This window comes from Papio anubis, unplaced genomic scaffold, assembly GCF_008728515.1.
Source record: "Papio anubis isolate 15944 unplaced genomic scaffold, Panubis1.0 scaffold405, whole genome shotgun sequence".
In the NCBI taxonomy this organism is placed as follows: Eukaryota; Metazoa; Chordata; class Mammalia; order Primates; family Cercopithecidae; genus Papio; species Papio anubis.
Window position 1 is genome coordinate 34,749 of NW_022164217.1, and position 23,893 is coordinate 58,641.

Genomic DNA, 23,893 nt, shown 5'->3' on the forward strand with positions numbered 1-23,893 from the left:
TATTTATTGAAGTTTGAAAGTCAGCTGTGTTTACTTATATTCCTCAGAGCATTTGGTTTCAAGGGCTGTTCTTTGTAGTTCTACTGAAATTGTTCTTCCATTGGCTTTTGTCTCTGGCATCTTATAGTCACTGTGCTGTTGAATTTGTGGACTCATTCTTACTTTTTGCTTCCATTGATTCAAGAAATTAGAATTCTGTTTTTCCCATTACCATTATTTAATTCATGACTTGTTCATGATACCTCATTTGATAATAGTATAAATTTATGAACAACATTAATTATCAATATATGTTAAAATAATCTCTAATAATATTCATATATTCATTTATTCATTTACAGTAATTTATTAATGAATATATTGAATGTATATGATAAAAATCCTCAATAACCTTTTTATGTCTATTTATGTCTATTTTTATGTCTATTTTCCTGTAGATCTCTAATTATCCTTGTTTATAAAAGTCTTACATATAAAATTTAAAGTAATTTAGTATTGTTTTTATGCATGAATTATTATTATAACATAAGAAAAATGAAATCATGCATTATACATAATCTATTCAAACTATCTTATCATAGTATTTAAAAGTTAGTTATATAGTGCTAACATCTAGAAATTCTATGCAGAACTAACATATTGGAACCGCAATTTTCTCATGGCCTCTTGCATTTTCTTGTTTCTCAGGGTGTAAATAATTGGATTCAGTAAGGGTGTGATAACCGTATAAAATACAGCTAGAGTTCTATTGCTTGCCAAACTACTGAATGGCCAAGCATAGATAAAAATACAAGGTCCAAAGAACAGAGTGACCACAATGATGTGGGCAGACAATGTGGACAGTGCCTTGGAGAGCCCAACTGATGATTTTTTTGGTACACTGACCAGGATGGCAATGTAAGAAACAAGCAAGAGGATGAAACAAGTAAAAGAGAGCAGCCCACTGTCAGCAATGACAAATAATTCCAGGGTATATGTTTCAATGCAAGCAAGCTTGATCACAAGGGGAAGATCACAAAATATGTTGTTTATGACATTGTGACCACAGAAAGGCAAGTTCACTGTTAAAACTATCTGGCTCATGGTATGCATGAAACCAATTATCCATGAAAGTGTCACAAACCCATGTAGCAGCCTGTGGCTCATGAGTGTCCTATAGTGCAGGGGTTTACATATGGCTACATACCTGTCAAAGGCCATGATTATCAGAAGAGTCATCTCAGCACCCCCAAAGAAGTGCATAAAGAACATCTGGGTCATGCAGCCCCACACAGAGATGGTCTTGTGTTCAGTGAGCAGATCTATGATCATCTTGGGTGTCGTGGCAGTGGAGAGACACATGTCCAAAAAAGAGAGATTTCCAAGGAGAAAGTACATGGGAGAATGAAGGGTCGAACTACATGTCACTGTGACCATAATGAGAATGTTTCCCACCACAGTAGCACCGTAGATTAAGGAAAATGTCACAAAGAAGAAAATTTGTAGTTCCCATTGTCCAGAAAATCCTTGTAAAATAAACTCGATCACCAGAGATCCATTTTTAAGATCCATTTACTCAACTCAGAAAGGTTCCAGAAGTTCTTTATATACAAAGAGAATTAAAAAATAAGTCACAGTTAACACCAATATTTTTCTGTTTCTATTAGTTGGTGATAATAGTTGATGATATGAGATCATATAATTTTAAATATATCAACACAGCACTGTTTATACTTTGAGATTAGATTATATATCACTTTGAAACAATATTCTTATAGATATGCAGTAATTACAAATCATTTGAAGAATTAGAAGTTCCATTTTCTATTGTTTATTCCATAAAATGATACTCTTATCAATGGATCTTGGCTTTCTTACTCATTTGTTCACATATAAAGATTAGATACTAGTCAATTCCTTTTTATGTTGCCTTTTATTATTATAGTATTTGGTACCTGCACGTATTGAGATTATGTTATCCCAGTATATAAGGAATACAAGATTTAGAAAATGAAGAATTACATTGTTCTGCATCTGTGAAGTAATTTGTGAAGGTTTTTCTATGGTTCTAAACTAAATAAGCAAACAAACAAAAAAGCACACACACACACACAAATCAGGAGCTAATTATACATGGAAGAAAGTATATAAATTTATTAAAAATAAGTTTTCTTTTTAATATACAGGTATACCTCTTTTACTGTGTTTCACTTTATTGTGCTTTGCAGTTATTTAATGTTTTATAAACTGAGGGTTTGTGACAACCCTGGGTCCAGCAAGTCTATTGGCACCGTTTTTCCAACAACTTGTGCTCACTTTATGTCTCTGTGTCACATTTTGCTAATTCCCAAAATATTTATTTCAAACTGTATTATTATTATTATGTATGTTATTTGATCTGTGACCAGTAATCTTTTATGTTACTATTTTAATTATTTTGGGGCACCACAAGCCGTGCCCATGTAGAATGGCAGACAATTGATAAATGTTGTTTCTAACTTCTCCACCAACCTACTCTTCCCTCATCTCTCTCCTTGTCTTCAGGCCTGGCTAGTCTTTGAGGCACAGCAATATTAGATTTAGGCCAATTAGTAGCCTTGCAATAGCCTCTAAGTGTTCAAGTAAAAGGAAGAGTTGCGTGTCTTTTACTTGAAATAAACTAAGAAAAAAAACTGGAGACAGTAAAAGGATCAGTGGTTTCTAGGGGTTAGAATGAAAAAGGGAGAAATGAAGAAATAGGAGAAGTACAGAGGATTTGTAGGATAGTGAAACAATTCTGTATCTACTATACTTGGAAATACGTAACACATTTGTCAAAACCCATAGCATGTATAACATCAAGAGTAAATCCTAACGTAAACTGCAAATATGGGGAGATAATGATGTGCAATGTAGGTTCACCAGTGGTGAAGAATTTACCACTCTGGTTCAGGTTGTTAATGGTGGGGGAGACTGTATGTGGCATCAGAGGGAATATGGGAACTCTTGTACTTCCTGTTCAATTTTGCTATGAACTTAAAACTGCTCCAAACAACAAAGTCTGTAAAAAAGTTTTTTAAGCCAGAAGTGATTAAGCTTTGTGAGGAAAGTATGTCTAAAGCTGAGACAGGCTGAAAGCTAGGCCTCTTGCACCAAACAATTAGTCAATTGTAAATGCAAAGAAAAAGTTCTGAAAGGAAATTAAAAGTGCTACTCCAGTGACCTCATGAATAATAACAAAGTGAACCATCTTTATTGCTGATATGGAGAAAGTTTTAGTGATCTGGATAAAAGTTCAGATCAACTACAACATTCCCTTAAGCCAAAGCCTAATCCAGAGCAAGATCCTAAACGCTCTTCAATTCTATGACATCTGGGAGAGTAGAGGAAGTTGAAGCTAGCAAAGGTTAGTTCATGAGGTTTAAAGAAAGAACCCATTCTTATTACATACAACTACAAGGTGAAGCAGCAAGTGCTGATATAGAAGCTGCGGAAAGTTATCCAGAATATCTGGCTAAGATCATTGATAAAGATGGCTATGTTAAACAACAGATTTTCAATATAGATGAAACAGCTTTCTATTGGAAGAAGATGCTGTCTAGGGTTTTCATAGCTAGAGAGGAGAAACCAATGCCTGATTTCAAAACTTCAAAAAACAGGCTGATTCTTCTGTTAAAAGCTAATGTAGCTGGTGATTTTCAGTTGAGGCTAATGCTCATTTACCATTCCAAAAATCCAAGGCCTTTGTGAATTATGATAAATCTACCCTGCCTGTGCTCTGTAAATGGAACAGCAAAGCCTGAATGATAGCACATTTGTCTACAGCATGGTTTACTTGATATTCGAAGAGCACTGCTGAGAACTGCTCAGACAAAAAAGATTCCTTTGAAAAGATTACTGCTCATTGACAGTGCATCTAGTTATTCAAGAGCTCTGCCGGAGATGTGCAAGCAGATTAATGTTGTTTTTGTGCCTGCTGATTTGACATCCATTCTGCAGCCCATGGAGCAAGGAGTAATTTTCATTTTCAATCTTATTATTTAAGAAATTTTGTAAGGCTATAGCTGCCATAGACAATGACTTCTCTGATGGATTTGGGCAAAGTAAACTTAAAACTTTCAGGAAATAATTTGCCGTTTTAGATGCCATTAAGAACATTTATGATTCATGGAAGGAGATCAAAATATCAACATTAACAGGAGCTTGGAAGAAGCTGATTCCAATCCTCATGAATTACTTTGAAGAGTTCAAGATTTCCATGGAGAAGACTTTCCATGAAGAAGACTTTCCATGGAGAAAGTAATTGCAAATGTAGTAGAAGTAGCAAGAGATCTAGAGTTAGAAGAGAGTCCTGAAGATGTGACTGAATTGCTGCAATATCATGACAAAACTTTAAAACATAAGAAGTTGCTTCTTGTGAATGAGCAAATACTGTTTTTTTGGGGGGGGATTGGGGGAATGGAACCTATTCCTGGTGAAGATGCTGTGAACATTGTTAAAATGACAACAAAAGATTTAGAATATTCCATAAATGTCGGTGATAAAGTAGCAGTAAGGTTTAAGAGGATTGATCCATTTTGAAATAAGTTCTAATCTGGGTTAAATGCTATCAAATAGCATCATATACTACAAATAAATAGTTTGTGAAATGAAGAGTCAATTGATGTGGCAAATTTTATTGTCTTATTTTAAGAAATTGACACATCCATTGCAACTGTCGGCAATTAATTCCCTGATCAGTCAGCACTCATCAACATTGAGGCAAGACTGTCCACTGGCAAAAAGATTACATCTTATTAAAGGCTCAGATAATCAACACTTTTAAAAACTAGAGTATACGGGAGGCTGAGGCAGGAGAATGGCGTGAACCCGGGAGGCGGAGCTTGCAGTGAGCTGAGATCCGGCCACTGCACTCCAGCCTGGGGGACAGAGCGAGACTCCGTCTCAAAAAAAAAAAAAAAAAAAAAAAAACAAAAAAAAAACCTAGAGTATATATGTTTAGCCATAATGCTATTACATACTTAATAGACCACAGTAAAGTGTAAACATAACTTTTATATGTACTAGGAAACCGAAAAAATTGTGACTCACTTTAATGTGAAATTCACTTTATTGTAGTGGTCTGGAACCAAACCAGCAATATCTCTCAGGTATCCCTGTACTGAGAATAACAGGAAACATGGACTCAGCTTCAAATCTTTTTGAGCTTGTTTTTTCAAATCCTGTGTTACCGTTGTTCACGGTGAGGAGCTTGTGCGTTGTGTATATGTGTACAGATGTGGTGGTTTAGAAGTAAATACTAAAGTGATTTAGTCCTAATGTATTGCTTCTATTTGGGTGTAAAGTTTAACACTAAATCATCGTTACTCAGTTTTTTAGACAGTGTTCATAGGATCTAGAGTGATCGAAAGTGGTCAACCACAATTAAGTGATTAGTATGTGCCAGGCTCCATTCTAAGTGTTTCATATACGTTAATTTGTTTAATGCTCATAACAATACCGTGATGTAAGTACTATTTTTGTCTTCATGCTGCGTGTAAGGAAACTGTGGCATTCAAATAGTTAATGACTTATTCATGGTCACACAGCTAACATGGATGAGAGCTAGTATTCAAGCTGAGTTAGTTTGACACCAGAATCTGGGCTTATACCAAAACACCATATTGTCTCAAAAATTAAATTGCTGTACATTACAGCCAAAGTTTTAATTATTGATTGAATATGTGTGTTCCATATGAGTGGGTTTGGGGATATGATTCAACAAGTATTTTGGGATCCATCTGTTCTACAATTAACGGTATTATTTTCTCATACAGAATGAATCAATCCCCCATATCTAGAGACTTTACAATCTAGAGAGACATGATTATCAAACAAAAAATAGCAAATGAGCCCTGTGAGAAAACATGTAATTTGGTACAAGGTATATGCAAAATGTCATAAGAGGTTTAGAAAAGTAGAGATCAATTTCAAGTGACACTTTTAGGTATGACTTCAGGCTTGGTCATATTATCTTCAAAACACTTTTTAAAACCAATTTTTTATGGTAAGTAAACAAAAAAGGATGAGGAGTAGAAAATGTGTGAGCATCTATAAAATGAAAAGATTGAAGAGCAGTGCAAAGAAAGAGTGATATACTTAGAAAGGAGACTGGATTAAGATATTTAGATGAATAGGAAATGCCTGGTTTCTTTTCTCCAATGAACTGTAATTCTCTCCTTGTTTGCATTCTTCCTCAGTTTTCCGCCAAAATATTGTATTATCATCATCCAAATGTAACTACCTCTATTGTTTTCCTATCTTAGAGATTTTTAAGAAATGGATAATGGTTACAAATTAGAGAAAATAAAGATAAAGATGATGTAATGTAGTTCCTGTAGGTCAACCTGTAGGAACACACTGAATGGGTACTCAATGACAGGCTGTGGCCCTGGAGGACACTACATCGGTGGCCACATCTTCGTTACAGGGTTGTGTTGAATGCTTGTCATGTAAAGGAGCAATAATTTTGCTTTTGAGACTCCTGTAACAGCAGTAACAATAACTAGATACATTTGGGAAAACAGCAAGAGTTGACAATTGCTAGACAGAATGAAGATAACAGCTGTAATCCGAGGGTAAATAGCTTTGCTACCTGGGATTTTATGCCCTGAGATACAGTGAAAACAGAAAAACTTAGGTAAGAAATCAATACAATGTGGCATAAGTTGATTAAGAGAACTTTATTTTGCCTTTTATTTCAGAGGAAAAGCTGGCATTTATTTATGTTGATGGCTTTCGCAGCATTTGCTTCTCTTTTTACTCTTCTCCCTTTCTAAGCAAGCTTTCTAAAACTATTTCTCTAGTCTACAGTTAATACAGTATGCCTATTCTTATAATTGAGTGTACAAAAGCCATGTAGGTTAATGAAAATAAATTATCATAAAGCTTAGATAATTCTGTTAATGAGAACAATTTGCTTTCCATTGAATAATCAATTATACAGTTTATAATAATTACTTTTACTAAATAATTTATTATATTCTCTGAAGGAAATTGAAAGTAGAACAATATATTAGGGTTAAGAGAGAACTTTGTAATGTATTATTCTACACATCTTGTTTAGTAAATGAAAAATCAAGATCCACATAATTAAGTAAATCTTCCCAGGTCATAGAGGCAGAACCACCCCCCAAGATGTCATGAGTATTAGGTGAGATGATGTGGGTATAAGCTCCTGGCAAGGCAGAGGATGGACACTGAGGGGGTATGTGTTTAATCTATGTCATTTGTGTAAATCCAAGATTACAATCCTGGGAATTTTTCATATAAATCCCTCTTATGAAAGGAATTGACCGAGACTCATTTTATTAAGTAGTTGAATATAAACATTTCTGCTCTTGTCCATGCATATATAATACATATTACTTAATATTAAAATAATTTGTTAAAGTAAATATTTGCTTTTTCTTTTAGCCACTTGAAGAAAATAATTTCAATTTTGACTGATTTTATGATTTTCAAAAAAAGTTATACCTAATTAGGCTAAAATAGAGATGAATCTCAAAAACATTATGCTTAGTAAAATAAGTCTGACACAAAAGACCACAGGCTATATAATTCTACTTACAGAAAATGCCCAGTAAAGGCAAATCTATAGAGACAGAAAGGATATTAGTGCTTGCTTTTGGCCAAAGCTTGCTGTAAATGGGCGTGATGTTTCTTTTTGTGGTAACGAAAATGGATTGATAAGATTATGGTGATGGTTGCACAACTATGCAAATATAATAATAATAATAATTGAAATGTGTACTTAAAATGGATGAATTTTTAGTATATGAATTACATGCAATAAAATTTCAACTGTTTTACAAATTTAATCTAGTTTTAAAATTTCTTAAACTCCCGTATTTGAATTTGTATTTTTAGCTGCCATCTGGATTTGGAAACTTGCTATTCTGCTTTCTCTACTATTTAGAATACTCATATTGAGATTTCTAAATTATTTACATTTTCTTTATTCCCTTGACTATGGACATCTTCTAAGGACTTCTTCCTCATTATTTCTGTAAGATCTCCTTTGTATTTATTGTTTAATGGTAAGTTTTACTTGGAGATTTTCCAAATATCTAATTATGATCACTAATTCTATCTCTCTCCAGTTCCTTCTCCAACTGTCAAGATGGTATGTTTATTTACATGTTCTGTCAACACCTGAAAGTTTACGAAAAGAAATAATATTCCCTATTTGCCAAAAAGAGTTGCTAGCTTTTCTATTATTTTCAATGATAGTACGAGTTTTTCATAATGATCAGAATTTACCCTTTTTTTTGTTTATTCATCATACTTAATCACTTACCATCTACGAGCCAATTTTACCCTCCAATATCATTTTGATGGCATATTTTCTTTCAATTTTCATATAAATTGTTGATTTCAGCTCTTTATGAGATACTATTATGTGATCTCCCAATTAAAGAGGATCTAATACCTTACATGCCAAAGGCTTTTCCTTCCAGCCAAAACAAATTAAAATATCATCCTCAGTATATTGAAGTTCTAATAAATCAGCTTGCTACAATATTTTTACTTACCTGTTCTAAAGGCACAGTATGAGGAACAAGTTGTTCAAGAGGTTATTCAAAATTAAAAATCTTTTTATTCTCTATGATACCCCATATATGATTCTGCATTCTGCTTTCTGTCTTTTTAGAAAAGATGTGAACCACTTTAGGGGCAGATTTGCTGGAGCTCTGGGAATCCAAATTTCAGTGGGACTTGTGAAACCACTGAGGCTTCTGCCCTAGTATGACCAGGAGAGATGTTTACCTCTAATTTCTGGCCCTGTAATATGCTGTGGCTCTCTCTGAATTGTAGCTTGACTAAAATAGCCATAGGAGTGTTGGTTGATTGGCTGTGATATAGTAAGTGTAGAGTAGATAGCTTTGATTTAATGGAGCTTCCTTTCCCTCACATTACTCTCAAGCTCTCCTCTTATCTTCCCTCTAGCAATTTTGTGAGTAATTCTCAAGAAGAATAATCTTCAAACTTTTCTGCATGTAGTTCTTCCATATAAATAATTTACATGTATATGTTATAAATGTACTATTAAAAGTGAACAATATATATAAAGAAAACATACTAAAGAAGTAGAAATTTTTAAAGTCAGTTGTGTTGAATAATTTAAAGTCTGACATTAGAAATGATACAATTGTTTTGTGTTCACTAAAATATAAACAATTATTTTTTGACTTAGGTACCTTGCTTTGAGATATTCAGAGAATATCTGTAGCAAAAAAGAGTTTCATAATTATTGCCATTTTACTATAAAACATGACAATAAATATTTATTTTATAAGGTATTGCTTTTACAAAATTAATCATATTGATGATTCTGGTATTCCATAAATCTCAGGCTTCAGAGTTTATTTGAATAACTTGCTAACAAAGGATGTTGTGAATAAATTCAAATTAATTGACATTTGTCACTATTTTGAAGTCTTGCTTAGTCCCTGTTCAATTCACCACTTAACCCATAGCTTAATCTAGATTTTTCTCATAGACTTTTATTGAAGGAGTCATAAGAGTTGATTAATTTTTTTTAATTATAAATGTTGGAATCACCCACACTTTTTTTTTTTTTTTTGAGATGGAATTTTGCTCTTATCGCCCACACTGGGGTGCAGTTGCATGATCTCAGCTCACAGCAACCTCTGCCTCCCTGGTTCAAGCAATTCTCCTGCTTCAGCCTCCCAAGTAGCTGGTATTACAGGCACATGCTACCACGCCTGGCTAATTTTTATTTTTAGTAGAAATGGGGTTTCACCACATTGGCCAGGCTGGTCTCGAACTTGTGACCTCGGGTGATCCGCCCACCTCGGCCTCCTAAAGTGCTGGGATACAGGCGTGAGCCACCGCACCTGGCCACCCATACTTTTACTGTGTTTGATAGCGTTTGCTAACAAGGAGTGCATTTATTTATATCATGTTGCTCATTATAACCATTTATACCATTGCAGAGTATAAGTATTTTCTCGGTGAAATATTACTTTTGTTATTTTGCTATTTGGTAAGAAAAATTTAAACACTGTTTATTACATTTAGCTAAAAATGTAAAGCCCTCCATAACTGGAGATATTACAAAGAAAATTATATAAATTTATTTTGTTGTACATATTTACTTTTTAAATGTTTTGTTGGTCATGATGACTTCACTAGCTAATAAATCAAGGCACAGTACAGATTGTCAAGTTCAATATTAATAACAAAAGTAAATCCATATTGTAAGATAATGTTTCTTAATAACTTAGAATGTTTTAGCTGGCTTACTATCAGTTCAGATAGTTAATTGTTCTTTTACTTTGTAATATAGCTGACAGAGTGAATTCCTACTATATGTAGAATTCTTACAGCCATTTTATAATTGTTCATATGAGTTTTAATAATTAGAATCATCTCCAATCCAAAGTTAAAGTGGAAAAATATTTTATAAGCCCCTTATAAATTTTGGAGAACAAAATTGAGCTAAAATAATATAATGACATCTTTAATCTCTCTCTTCCCCTTAATTGGGCACACCAAATTTGAAAGACATAACAATATGTTCAAAGCAAATGATTAAGAAGTGAACTGCTTTCAACTCCTCTGTCTTTTGGTTAACTCACACTTTCCTCAGAAAACTTTAAACATCATGTATAACATATGACCAGATAACATACAGATTCAACTAGGGCACCAAAAATTATCTGTCTATTAAATATTAATAAAGCTTTCTAAAAATTTATCTCTTCAAATTGAAATAGAGATAACAACAGATGTTGTTATTTTTCTTTTGTTACCTGCTTGTCTGCAGCTGGCTTTAAAGTATTCACTATGCCTTGGGGAAAAAAATGGGTTTAAATAACTGGCTAACTCAGTCTTCGTTTTTGGATCAAATATGGATTCTGACCCAATTAAACATTCCTCCAGGTCCTGTACTTCCCAGACTAATAGTTTTCTTTTTTTTTTTTATTGGTTGATTAAATCTTTATCCTAACTTATTGGCTAGAATAAAACTCTGAGATTCTTAAATTATTCCTTCCCCATCTCAAGTACTTAATATTTTTTATTTATATTCCCTTTATAATATATTCAGTGGTAGCAGGGATTGTATCTATCAAACATCTCTACCCCTAGTTTAATGTCTTACTTTTGGTAGATTTAATAAATTTACTGCTTCTTCCCTGATGGCCTTCAACTCTCTGATGTTGTATATATTCTCTTTTGATTTTCTTTGAACATTTTACTGGGTGACAAATTAAGCTGTTCTAACTTCAAATTTGTTTTCTGGCAGCATATATACTTATAGTGTAGCTCTTGTTCCAAGAAATAAGGAAATTATCCACAAGTAGTTCACAAGGGACTAAAATAAGGCCTTGAAGTTAAGTACTGAACTCAGCAAAACTGAAAGCTTTATTGAGCCTAAACTGGATGTCAGGAACTTGTCCTCAGGAAGCTTTATCATTGGAGACTGACCCCAAATAATAAAATGCTGAGAGTAATAATATAGATATGGCATGAGTCAAACTGTTTTGTGGAGTTTGCAAATTTTCTCATAAAAGAGATCACCTCTTTCAAAAGAAACAGTTGTGCCTCTAATAAGTAGAGACTTTAAAGGCAATAGAAACTGCTAAGAGAAACCCTACTGGAATCACAGATAATCCTGGGAATAAGAGACACTGTGGATACGTACCAGCTACATCCACTTAGAAGAAAATCAGAGAAAGGTATGTGGCAGAAATGAAAACATTCTTCAAGCCACACACAGTTCCACTGACAAAGGGTTGAAGCCTTACTGGCACAAGAAGCTTAAGCAAAACCTCTAAGCAAACGCTAGCTAAAAAACAAACAACATTGAACCAAGAGCAACTTCTTAGGAAGTCGGGCTTACAAATACAATTACACAAATACCTGGCAGCCTGGAGGACTGAGTGAATGTCCACATGTGTGTACTTTTTAGGAGTGATTGGAAGGGGAATATTCTAGTCCCTAAACAAATGTGGGGCAAAAGTGTGTAAACTTCCTGAATTGTGATAGAAGCCTCCTAGCCACACCCACATTTAGTGATAAAGGATAAAAATCTAATTTGTCAAGAAGGATACTTAAGCAAAATCTTTGTTCCATAAGTTGCTTGTGCTGTCTTTGAGATAATCCACAAGTAGCAGGCTAGGAGAATTTTTAAAAGGGATATATTTGGAGTGGAGACATCAGACAGTGCACACTGCAGGGGAAATCGACTTCACAGGATTAAGCCGAGTCATTATATAAACAATTAAACAAACAATAACAAGAAAATCATCAGTGGATGGGAGTGGTGGTCAGTAATCAGTTACTACAATAAAATGTCCAATATTCAAGTGAAAAATGATGAGAAATGCAAAGAAACACAAAAGTGTGACATATACATGAAAAAAGACAATAGAAACTGCTTTTATGGGAACCAAGATATTACACTTAGTAGAGAGCAACTTCAAAAGTTATTATAAATATATCTTGAGAACTAAAGAAAACCATGTCTAAAGAATTAAATGAATGTATAAAGTCCATGTCTTAGTAAATAAAAAATATCAATAAAGATATAGAAATTATAAAAAAAGGGCCAAATGGAAATTCAGAAGTTGAAAAATACAATAACTCAAATGAAGAAATCAATAGAGGAGCTCACCAGTAGATTTGAGCTGGCACCAGTGGACCTGGAAACATATCTATAGCAATTATGCCATCTCAACAGAGAGGGATAAAAATAAGGAAAAATAAATAGAGCCTCAGAGAATGTGGAGCACTAGTGAGAGCACCCATCTATATGTTATGAAATGTCAACTTTGGCTTCTGGATTGGACATTAGCCTGATAATGATCATATTACTTCAAATAGGGAGTACAGAAAAAATAACAGTCTTTGGAAGTTAGGTAATTTAATTTTTTTGCATTTCAGCCTTCAGATACCTTCAAGATAGCTGGGGAAGGGTAAGTAGGAAGTTGAAAATCAAAATAGCTCAGAAAAAAAAGTAGCTCAGAAATAAGGAACAAAAAAGGTTAGATGATATTATCAACATTTAGGTAACTGCAGAAAGCAACTACCACTCTAAAGGCTAGATTAGAAAAAAAGAGGAAGCAATATTATACAGAGCCCACAATTCCTGATGGCAGAGTGCTATCATTGCTGCTGTTGGAACCTCTATCCTGTATTAAAAATTAAGAGCTCACATGCTTAAGAAAGCTTCAAGAGCCTTCAATCTTGCTGATGCTGCTGGTCCCAGCAAGACTTCTACAGCCCACAGTTGCCTGCTACTGCTACTGAGAAAGACAGAAGAGAGATCGAAGGCTTCTCCATTTTTTCATTTTTTTCGCCTTTTAGTGTCATGAATGTCTTCCACTGGCAGAAACTCACAGGAATACGTTTACAAGAGAGTCTAGGAAATGCAATTCTTAGGCTTGTAACTCCCTACTGTAGAGAGAAGACTATAGAGCTGACATGGGGCTGAAAGTCAACAGACAAACATTCAGAATGTTCCACTTTGGTTACTCAGTATCAATACACATCATTCTACATTTATTTAAACTTCCAAAGAATGACAATAGCTTCAGTCTAAAGATGCATCTATCCTGCAAACAAATTAAGACACTCTGGCCTCCTTTCTCTAACTGAAAACCAAAAATCCTCATTGGTTACTATATCCATTTCTGTATGGTGATGCCATCTTTTCAAATTCAGTCATAATCCCACATTAATATTCTGTAACCTAGAGACTAAATTGTAAATTAGTCTCCTTGATAAGGAAAAATTAAAAGGAAAAAAGGAATCAGGAATTTATGAACAAATGCAATTTATATATAAAAAATATTGTAGCTTCTAGAATCATCATTTTACTAACAAGTTGTGAGACAATATTCATGGCTGCCTTCTTTTACTGCCTATTTTATTCCTCTTTGTATGCATTCAGATCTCCAATGACGGTGATTCTTTACATGGTGGAATGAATAAAAATTTTACTTTTCCTAGGCGATGTAATTTTCACTTATTTTTATTACTTGATATGCAAATAATATGAGGTACCACAGCAAATCACTTGGGTTTCAGACATGGTCTTCCCTACCCCACCATACAACAGCAATTCTAGTATGCATTGATAATTGGAGTGAATCAACTTAGCTGGTTTAATAAGCTCTTCTCATTTTAATTAGAGATGAAAGATGACTGAAACGTCTGAGATGGGTGTGGTGAGTCACGCCTGTAATCCCAGCACTTTGGGATGCCAAAGCGAAATCGATTGCTTGAGCTCAGGAGTTCAGGACCGGCCTGGGCAGCATGGTGAAACCTCATCTCTACAAGAAATACAAAAATTAGCTGGGCATTGGTGGCTTGTGCCTGTAGTCCCAGCTACTTGGGAGGCTGAAGCTGGAGAAGTGCTTAAACCTGGGGGGCAGAGGCTGCAGTGAGCTGATATAGGGGCACTGCACTCCAGCCTGGGTGACAGAGCGAGACCCTGTCTCAAAACAAATTACCAAACACACACAAACAAAGAGAAAAAAAACGTGGAGGGGAAGAAGATTCAAATGTCTTGGTCTTGGTGACAGTTTTTACTTTCAGGTTAATAAAATACTACTTATTTTCTTTTTGCAAAGACATTTATTGAGAACTATGATCTGTAAAGAAGGATACAGAACACAAAAAATTTATGTTATTAAAATGTAGATAGGAAAATATTTTTAGTTAGAAAAACATAGATTTTGTAGTTAGGTATAGGATCTGATACTGGATCTAGTACTTACATTTCTGTGGCAAGTTCATTACATTTTATAATGCTCAGTTTTGTTACCTATTGACAATATGTAAATAATATTCTCTATTTTCCTTGTTGTGAAATAGGAGAAAATTTATGGAAAGTGCCTCATACATGAATAGCACTCAATAAATTACATTTAAAAAATCACTTAATCAATAAGCAACATAAAATTACAACATAAGCAAATAACATATTGGAATAGTTTGTACTTGGAGGAAAAACCATAATGTTTTATTGCATATACACTTACATAGGGATCGATTATTGTATCCCAAAATATGGCTTATGTTTGGTACAAAAATCATCCACTTCAGTGTCTTCGGATCATCACGATGACAGCAATACTGGTGATGCTTTTAGTGATTATAGTATTTTAGTTATAAAGTGGATCTAGAACTCACAAAGTTAATCTTTATTTTTCTTAATGCTTTCCTCATGTCGTTATTCCTGAATGTGTAGATGATTGGATTTAAAAGGGGAGCAAAAATTGTTTAAAACACAGACATCAATGGAGACAGTGCTGAATGGCCTTTCATAGATAAAGACACAAGCTCTGAAGAACTGTACCACCACTGTAATGTGGGCTGAAAGAGTGGACAAAGTTTTGGAAGACCCCCTGGAGGAATGATGTCAAATAGTAATCAGGATGATGCTTTAGGAGATTAACAGAAAGATGAAACACAGCAAAGAAAGTAGTCCACTGTCTGCAATGACTCATAGCTCCAAGACGTAAGGGTCTGCACAGGCAAGTTTGATCACAAGGCAGATCACACACAAAAAAAATATCCACAACACTGAGACCACAGAATGGCAAAGTTACTGTGAAAACAATTTGGCTCATGTTGTGCATGAAATCCGTGGTCCAGGAGCGAGGAGCAAGTCTGATGCAATGGACTTGTAATGGAGGAGTTTGCATATGGCAAAGTATCTATCGATTGCCATGGGTAAGAGTAACATCATCTCACTTCCACCTAAAAAGTGAAGGAAAAACTTCTAGGTCATGCAGCCTTCATAGGACATGGTCCTATATTCACTAATTATATTATAGATTATCTTAGGAGTAGCAAAGGAGGCCAGGGGCATATCAATAAAAGACAGGTTGGCCAGTAGGAAGTACATGGGAGAATGCAATTGAGGATCCAGTTTCACTACAAAGATAATGATTAGGTTACCTAATTATGGATATATATATAATGGAAAAAAATAAGAAAAAGAAAATCTGTAGCTCATGAGATTTTTGAATCCCAGTAAAATAAACTCAGCCATCATGGACTGATTTTGTTTTTCCATTTGTTTGTCTGTTGGCATATATGACCTAAAACAAAATAAAAATAGATTAAATTCTGAGAGATATGAGAAATGAAATACATATGCACTTAACACGGCTTTCTAAAATTCACTGAAATGTGCAAAAAGAATCAAAAGTATTGAACAACAATAAATCCAATATCTTTTAAAGAGTAGACATAATTTCTCAGCAAAGATTATGAATAACTGCCAATAGGTTTGAATAAATTTGAAGCCGTCAATATGTAACTCATATCTACATCAATCTTGAGAAAAATGAATAACCCAGTTGGGAAGGAAGTATGAAAGTTTCCTGCCACCTCTTTAGAATTTGAGGAACAGATTTATTGATCCTCCATAGGCAAAGAAGAGGGCCTGTCCATCTCCAAATCTCTTTCTACACTCAAAAATAATGAGGAACATGCAAGTGAAGGAGGAAGCAAATGGTTTTTTAATTGAGAAGGATCAAGAAAAATGAAATTGATAAGATGGAATATAGAACATTAACATACTATGAGTCACTTCTGTAGTTGCTGCTGAAAGTAAGATAAGCAGAGATGATAAACAGAATGAATCTTTGATACACATGAGTCTATGGTTGTGCAAATTGAAGTAACTTCTCACCTTTTTCCTGAGATTGAAAGAAAGGTCCAATATTTGAGTTTCCTCCCATGGGCACATGAATTTAGTATATTGGAAAGTATAGCACACAGAGATAGCATAATGAACATTTATTGCTGGCTTCCCTGCTTCACTTAACTTACTTTCTCTGAAAGTCCAAACAGATCTCTTAAACTATCCATGCTATTTATAACGCTATTATAAAGTGCAGAACTCTGGTTAAAATAAAAAGTGGGGGGATTGACAGGGAACACCTCCATATTGTTCTAGATAGGTAAAGCAGACCCATGTGAAACAACACCCATTTAAATATAAATAACGGTAACCAAAATTTTTGAAACAAGATAGCTAAGACGTAATAACAGAGTATTTTTTAAATGAGAGCTAAAATAAACAGAAAAAGATGAAATAGTTTATATCTAACTGGAAATCTTTTATTTATTTATTTATTTCAGACACAGTCTCGCTCTGTCACCTAGGCTGAAGTGCAGTGGTGTGATCATAGCTCACTACAGCCTTGGAATGGTGGGCTCAAGCAATTCTCCCACCTCAGCCTCCAGAGTAGCTGGGACTAAGGTGCATGCCACCACTTTTGGCTAACGTTTTTTTTAAATAGAGACAGGGGGTCTCATTTTGTTGCCTAGGCTTGTTTTGAACTTCCAACTTCAAGAGAGCCTCCCAACTTGGCCTCCAAAAGTGTCGGGATTACAGGTGTGAGCCACGGTGCTCCGCCAAAGAGACCTTACTAATAGAAAAGACATAATGTAGTTTTTAAATATTTTTAAATGTTTTAAGGAGTCAGAAAAACTAAAGAAAAATATAATAAAGATCTCCATACTACTATTCAGAATTAATAAATGTATTTTTATCACTTTGCTTCACAATTTTTCAATAAAATAAAGAATACTGGCAAAAGAACAGTTTTTCATCTTAGTATTTGGTGTGTGGTTTATTAAAAATTGAATAAGTGGTATCCTGTCATACCATTCTACAAATAAAAATTTTAGTTTTATTAACTAATTGCTATTATAAAAATTAGGCTATATATATATTTACATGTCAAAGACTTTTTCAAGCTTAGATTACAAGAAGTAGATTAGTAGGCCATTTTCAACTAATCAAATATTGTCAAAATTCTCAACAAGGGGTTATATATAATTATCCTGCTGATTCCCTATATATCTGGGTATTTTATTAGCTCTCATTCATTGTAGGAATGCAAGAATGCCTCAATATTGGGGAATCTAAATATGTCAAGTATCTTTAAATTCATCTGTATATTCAACACAATCTCAACCTGAATTCCAGAAGAAGTTTTTTTCTGAAAATTGACAAGTTAATTCTAACATGTATATGGAGATGCAAAAGGCAAAGTAAACCAAGGCAATCTAACAGAACAAAGATGGAGAATTTATGCTATTGTGTAGCAAGACCTACTATTGAACTACATAATAAAACAATTTGGTGTTGACTCAAGGATACAAAAGTAAACCAAATGAAACTGAAAATGTAAGAAAAGTTCTAAATTTTCTACATGATAACAACAAAAAAAAAAACATTCTACAACATTTGGGAGACACTAACAGCATAGTTCACTAGTCTCCAGGGGGGTTGCAGTATGATGCTTTAGCTGCTGCTCATGGCTCTTCCTTAGGAAAAGGGGCTCTTCCTGATGTCAGATATCCACAGTATCAATAAACACCAGCAGTTGGCTTTGTTATGTTCTCCTAAAGAAGCTGACTTCAAAATTCATATTGCCTAGCTTCTATGGCTTGGTAATTTAATCCTTTCTTCTACGTTTGCTTTCAAGTTTTCCTAATAAAAAAAGGTAGAGTCATTAGCAGATGAGGTGGCTTTCCTAGGACACATTACAATGCTGCACGCAGCAGTAACTTGGCCCCTGCATGCTTCTCCATGAGATGACAGGATAAGGAGATGCTTTTCTAAATGTTTACTTATAAGCTTCCCTAATAAATCCTGCCTTTCTTATGCGTGACTATGCCATGTGACATAGCAGCATGTTCCTTCATGCTCTACTCACTCTACATTATAGAGTTACAACATTTCAAGAATAAGGGGCCAGAATAGGAAGAGTGAGACAGTGAAATACAACAGAAAACTATTATCCAGATCTAGACACAAATATTTATGTACATGTGACATATGATAGGAATAGATTTTTTATCAATAAGGAAAATATTGAGTATATGATGACAGGGTAATTTGCTAATGCCTGGAGAGCAGTATCAGATTCTAATCTCATATGAAAATAAATTTCAGAGAAGTAAAATATTTACATCTGTAAAAATAAAATTATGATATTAGTGAAAGAAAAATGGGTGAATATTATTTTAACATAATGGAATGGATAAAAATATTCTAGACATAAAATTAGAATCCATGAAAACAAAGACATACATTTGACTATGAAAGTGAAAAAGTAAAAAAAGAGTAAACACAAGAAAAGAGATGATAATATATTTTCAAAACACGAAATAAAGAGCTGTTATCACTGATTTATGAATAACTTGTAGCATTTAGAACGGAAAGATTAAAGAAGCAATGAAAAATGAAGAGATTATATGGATTGTCAGTCCACAGAAGAGGTACAAATATCTTTAAAAACAAAAGTATTCTTGAGACCATCCTGGCTAACACAGTGAAACCCCGTCTCTACTAAAAATACAAAAAATTAGCCGGATGTGGTTGCGGGCGCCTGCAGTCCCAGCTACTCGGGAGGCTGAGGCAGGAGAATGGCCTGAACCCAGGAGGCGGAGCTTGCAGTGAGCCAAGATTGCGCCATTGCACTCCAGCCTGGGTGACAGAGCGAGACTCCCTCTCAAAATAAATAAATAAATAAATAAATAAATAAATAAATAAATAAATTCAACCTTATCTATAGTTAAAGAAATTCAAGTTAAAATAACAAAATGCGCATTTTTAAATCTATCATATTAAAATATAAATTCAATTTTGGTCAAGATGTGTGATGATGCTATAAAAAGTCTCATATACTACTTTTTTATATATCAACACAATATTTTTGGAGGACACTTGACACTTTTTCTTATATGTAAAAGTTTTTCAACAACTGGACAGAGAACCTTTACTTCTAGGATTTATAACCTAAGTTTTCAAATAAATATAATCAATAATGCTTATTGTAGCATTGTCTTTAATAAGAAAATATTAGCACCCCAGAAACCCATCCTTAATAGAGTGATTTAAAAATAGAAATCTCTATGTGTTGATATGAAAAATGTATATTACTAAAATTTAAAATGTCATGCTTTACATTGTGATAGTATATTAATGAAAAATTATGCATATATGCATATTAGCATCATAAAAATCTAGGTGAACCATAAATTCATCACACTAGCAACAGTGCTTATCTCTGGTATATTGGCTTATAGGATTTAACTCAGATTCTAGTTTTTACAAGTTCAAAATCTATGAAATTTTATAAGGTACAATTAGACTCTAGCCCTGTCTCTAAAAATGTAGTTGGCATTTCACTACTGAAGATTTCAAATCAGAGATTCACTTATTTTATATATAACTGTAAAAAATAACCTGTAAATAATTTGAGGTTTGTGATGGTAACTGGCTGTGCTGATTCACCATCTACTACCTAAAACGTGGAGAATTGCCACAACACTGAAAATTGAGGTTGACGACTATTGATTAGGCAATCTACTACAGATAGTACAGATTGGAAATACATTCTAAATCATTTATCATCTTAAAATTTTTGTTTATTTACTACTGACCTATAATAATTGTACAAGTTTATGGAATGCAGTGTGATGTTTTGATTACGTGTACATTGTATTGTGATCAGTCACGGTAGTTACCATGTCCATCACTTCGTACATTTGTTACTTCTTTGTGGTAATAAAGAAGTAGAATTAGTAGATGAATTTGTTACTTCTTTGTGGTGTCATCATATACTCAATATTTTTCTTATTGATAAAAAAATCTATTCCTATAATATGTCACTTTTATATAAATATTTGTGTCTAGATCTGGATAATAATTTTCTGTTGTATTTCACTGTCCCACTCTTCCTATTCTGGACCCTTATTCTTGAAATGTGGTAACTCTGTAACATAGAGTGAGTAGATAATTTTGAGATCCTTTATTCTAGCTATCCTGAAATATAAAATACATTGCTATTAGCTATAGTCACCCTACTCCATAATAGGGCACCAGAACTTGTTCTTTCTAACTATAATTTTGTACCCATTAACCAACTTCTCCCTCTGTCTCCTACTTCCCACCCCAGCCTCTGGCAACCACTATTCTACTTGCTACTTCTATGAGCTCTACTTTATGGATTCCATATATGAATGAGATTGTGTGGTATTTGTTTTTCTGAGCCTAGCTTATTTCACATAACCTTATGTCCACCAGGTTCATCTATGTTGCTGAAAATAACAGAATCTCATTCTTTTTTACAGCTGAATAGCATTCCATTGTGTATATATACTACATTTTATTTATCCATTCACTTGTTGATGGACACTTAGATTGATTCCATTTATTGGCTATTGTGAATAGTGCTTCAATAAACATGAGAGTACACATATATCTTTGAAATATATTATCAACTGAGTAAATGTAAAAAATGTTTAAGAAAATATATAAATGATGCTTAAACAACTGAAAAAAATAGTTTAATTTCAGTAGAAAAATAGATTGAGATCATGCACATCAAAGTGCTTTAGTGATTTGCTTTGGAGGTAAAATTACATCTCATTATATTTTTCTTATATCTCTTGATATTTCACAAATAGTCTGTAATGAACATGTTTTACTTTTAAAATTTGAAAAAAAATTTAATAAAATGCTAACATAAAAATGTTTTCAACGTTACTTTTCCAGCATACCTCTTGCTAGCTTTGGAAGTTGTGACCGGAAGTTACTGCAACTTTTAGAATTTTTTCACTTGTCCCCACTTTGTTTAGTCTTCTTTTTCATGTTCCAATTCTCATAAAGTAGAAATTCCTTTTATTTTAAAGTTGTATAAGACAACATGAACAATGTGTCGGTTAATGACCCTGAGAAAACCTTGCGTCTTGTAAATGAATTCCCCCAGCAATTAAAGGCCATGGAATTGGGAAGTTAGACTCTTTGGAATCTCTCAATAGTGTGTGGCTTTTCACCATAAAGAAGATACAAAAATAAGACATTACTAATCAGAAAATATAGCCATAAGTCCATGCACAGACGTAGATATAAAAGGTATCTATTTAGAAAATAGATAAAAATGAATTTTCAAGGCTCCAAAGTAAGAAGAATTTAGGAACACAATATAGAGAAGATTAATAGTATTATATTTCACTTTATTATGGAAAATTTCTTAGAAAACTTTGGTGGCCATAAATCTCTTTCTTTACTCATATTATGTAAATGAAGATCAAGTGTACCAATTTAATTGGAAATATTGGAAATAACTATTTCCTAAGAGTCACATCTCTCTGATACCTTTGTTTACCTTTGTAATTTTCCATTATAATTAATTCCTCTTGGATTTGGGAGCTGTGTTGGAACTGCATTGTGCCAAAACAGTTAACAGTTAAAATAAAAGAAATTCACTATTTTTAATTGTTTGATCTCTCCCATCGCAAATAATAGCTAATTTCTTGTCTCTTGCATTTGATGACCTGCATTTATCATGTCAGCAAACAGCCTATACAGCCCACTGCTTTGTCAAATTACATTGTGATTTCAGTGAAAAGCCTGGTCAACAGGGTTCAAAATAATTTTATTGTTGTTGTCTCTGAATTAGTAACTTCATTTATTGATTACTTACACACTCACAGCTTAGATCCTTTTAAGGAAATAGCATGGCTATTAAAGGTGTTGATGAAATAGATTCATTTTTCATTTCCTAGTTCTGTTTTTCTCCTACAGTGACTAGATATAAATATGTGTTTTCATTTTCTCTCCTTATATCAGGAGATAAAAACCATCTCAATTCCAAATACAAATTTGTCTTTATTACATATTAAAAATATACGAAATGATTTTTATAAAATATCTAGAGGGTAACATATAAATGATAATATCAATATGCATTAACCTACCACTAATATAAAGGAAAAGATTATTTCATTTCTTTCTTCTCTTTGTTTATTTTGTCTTTTTCAAAATAAACTGTTGAGTTTGTTACATAATTCAAATGTGTGCTTATTTATGTTACATGAAGAGATATTTGAAAGATTTCCTACAAACTGCTGTATCAATATGGTTGTGTTTACATTTCTACACAAATTTTGCTCTTTTCAATATAGCCAGTTAAAGTTTGAATCTCTTTTTGTGTCCCCAAATAAAATTCCTTCTGAAAGATCCTTTAGGCAGCTGCAATATACTTATTACCCAAGGCTTTCATTCTGCTTCACTATTCCAGACACAAATAAAATCCCTTGTCTTTTCAGACATTATAATCTTGATAACAGATTATTAAAAATACTATATGAAAGAATGTACTTAATTTATTCCTATCTTAAACATTTGTGTGTTTATTTCTTAAGAGGTGTAACACATATACGACAAATTGTGCAAAATGGTTTTACATAAAGTGTGCAAAGATTTAAAAATTCATTTTTACAGTTAAATAATTTATTTTTATATATGTATCTGCCAGTGTAAACACAGCTCAGATCAAGACATAGAAGTCAGACTAACTTTACATAGGTTGCGGGGGAGTAGAACCAGGAAAGAAGCACAGCACAACTTTATGGGTAGCTGTAACTGTTCTATCGTCGTTTATTAGTTTTGCCTTTTCTTTGCCTGAACTTTATATAAATCAAATTAAATAGTATGTACTACTTTGTGACTGTAATTTTCACTCATTGTAATATCTGTGAGATTCATCCATGTCATATCAGAAGTTTCTTCTTTTTAAATGTGGGGTGATATGCCATTGTGTGATCTTCCAATGTTTTTATCCACCTACCTCTTACTCTTATCCACTTACCTCTTATAGAAACAGTTACTTTGTTTCTATAAAAGTTGGATATTTGTTATGAATATAATCACTCATTTCTCTTATTATATAACTCGGAGTGGAATTACTGAACCATGGGATAGCCATGTCTATTAGAAACTGCCAATGGGTTTCCAATGTGATTGCACCACTTTACACTCCCACTAGCAATGCAGGAGAATTTTAGTTGTTCCACATGCTTAACAGACTTTGGTATTCTCAAGACTTTT

General features: G+C 33.5%; 1 protein-coding gene across 1 annotated transcript; it reads right to left on the minus strand.

The window, feature by feature from the left end:
• Nucleotides 1-436: 436 nt before the first annotated feature.
• Nucleotides 437-4,890, minus strand: LOC101020221 (olfactory receptor 4L1). The gene has a single exon (XM_021940936.2). The coding sequence runs from the start codon at nucleotides 1,549-1,551 to the stop codon at nucleotides 622-624; it is 930 nt and encodes a 309-aa protein (XP_021796628.1). The 5' UTR covers nucleotides 1,552-4,890; the 3' UTR covers nucleotides 437-621.
• Nucleotides 4,891-23,893: the final 19,003 nt, after the last annotated feature.

Bases quoted from the DNA above. Each gene is read 5' to 3' on its own strand.
- LOC101020221 (XM_021940936.2), bottom strand. From the start codon at position 1,551: ATGGATCTTAAAAATGGATCTCTGGTGATCGAGTTTATTTTACAAGGA.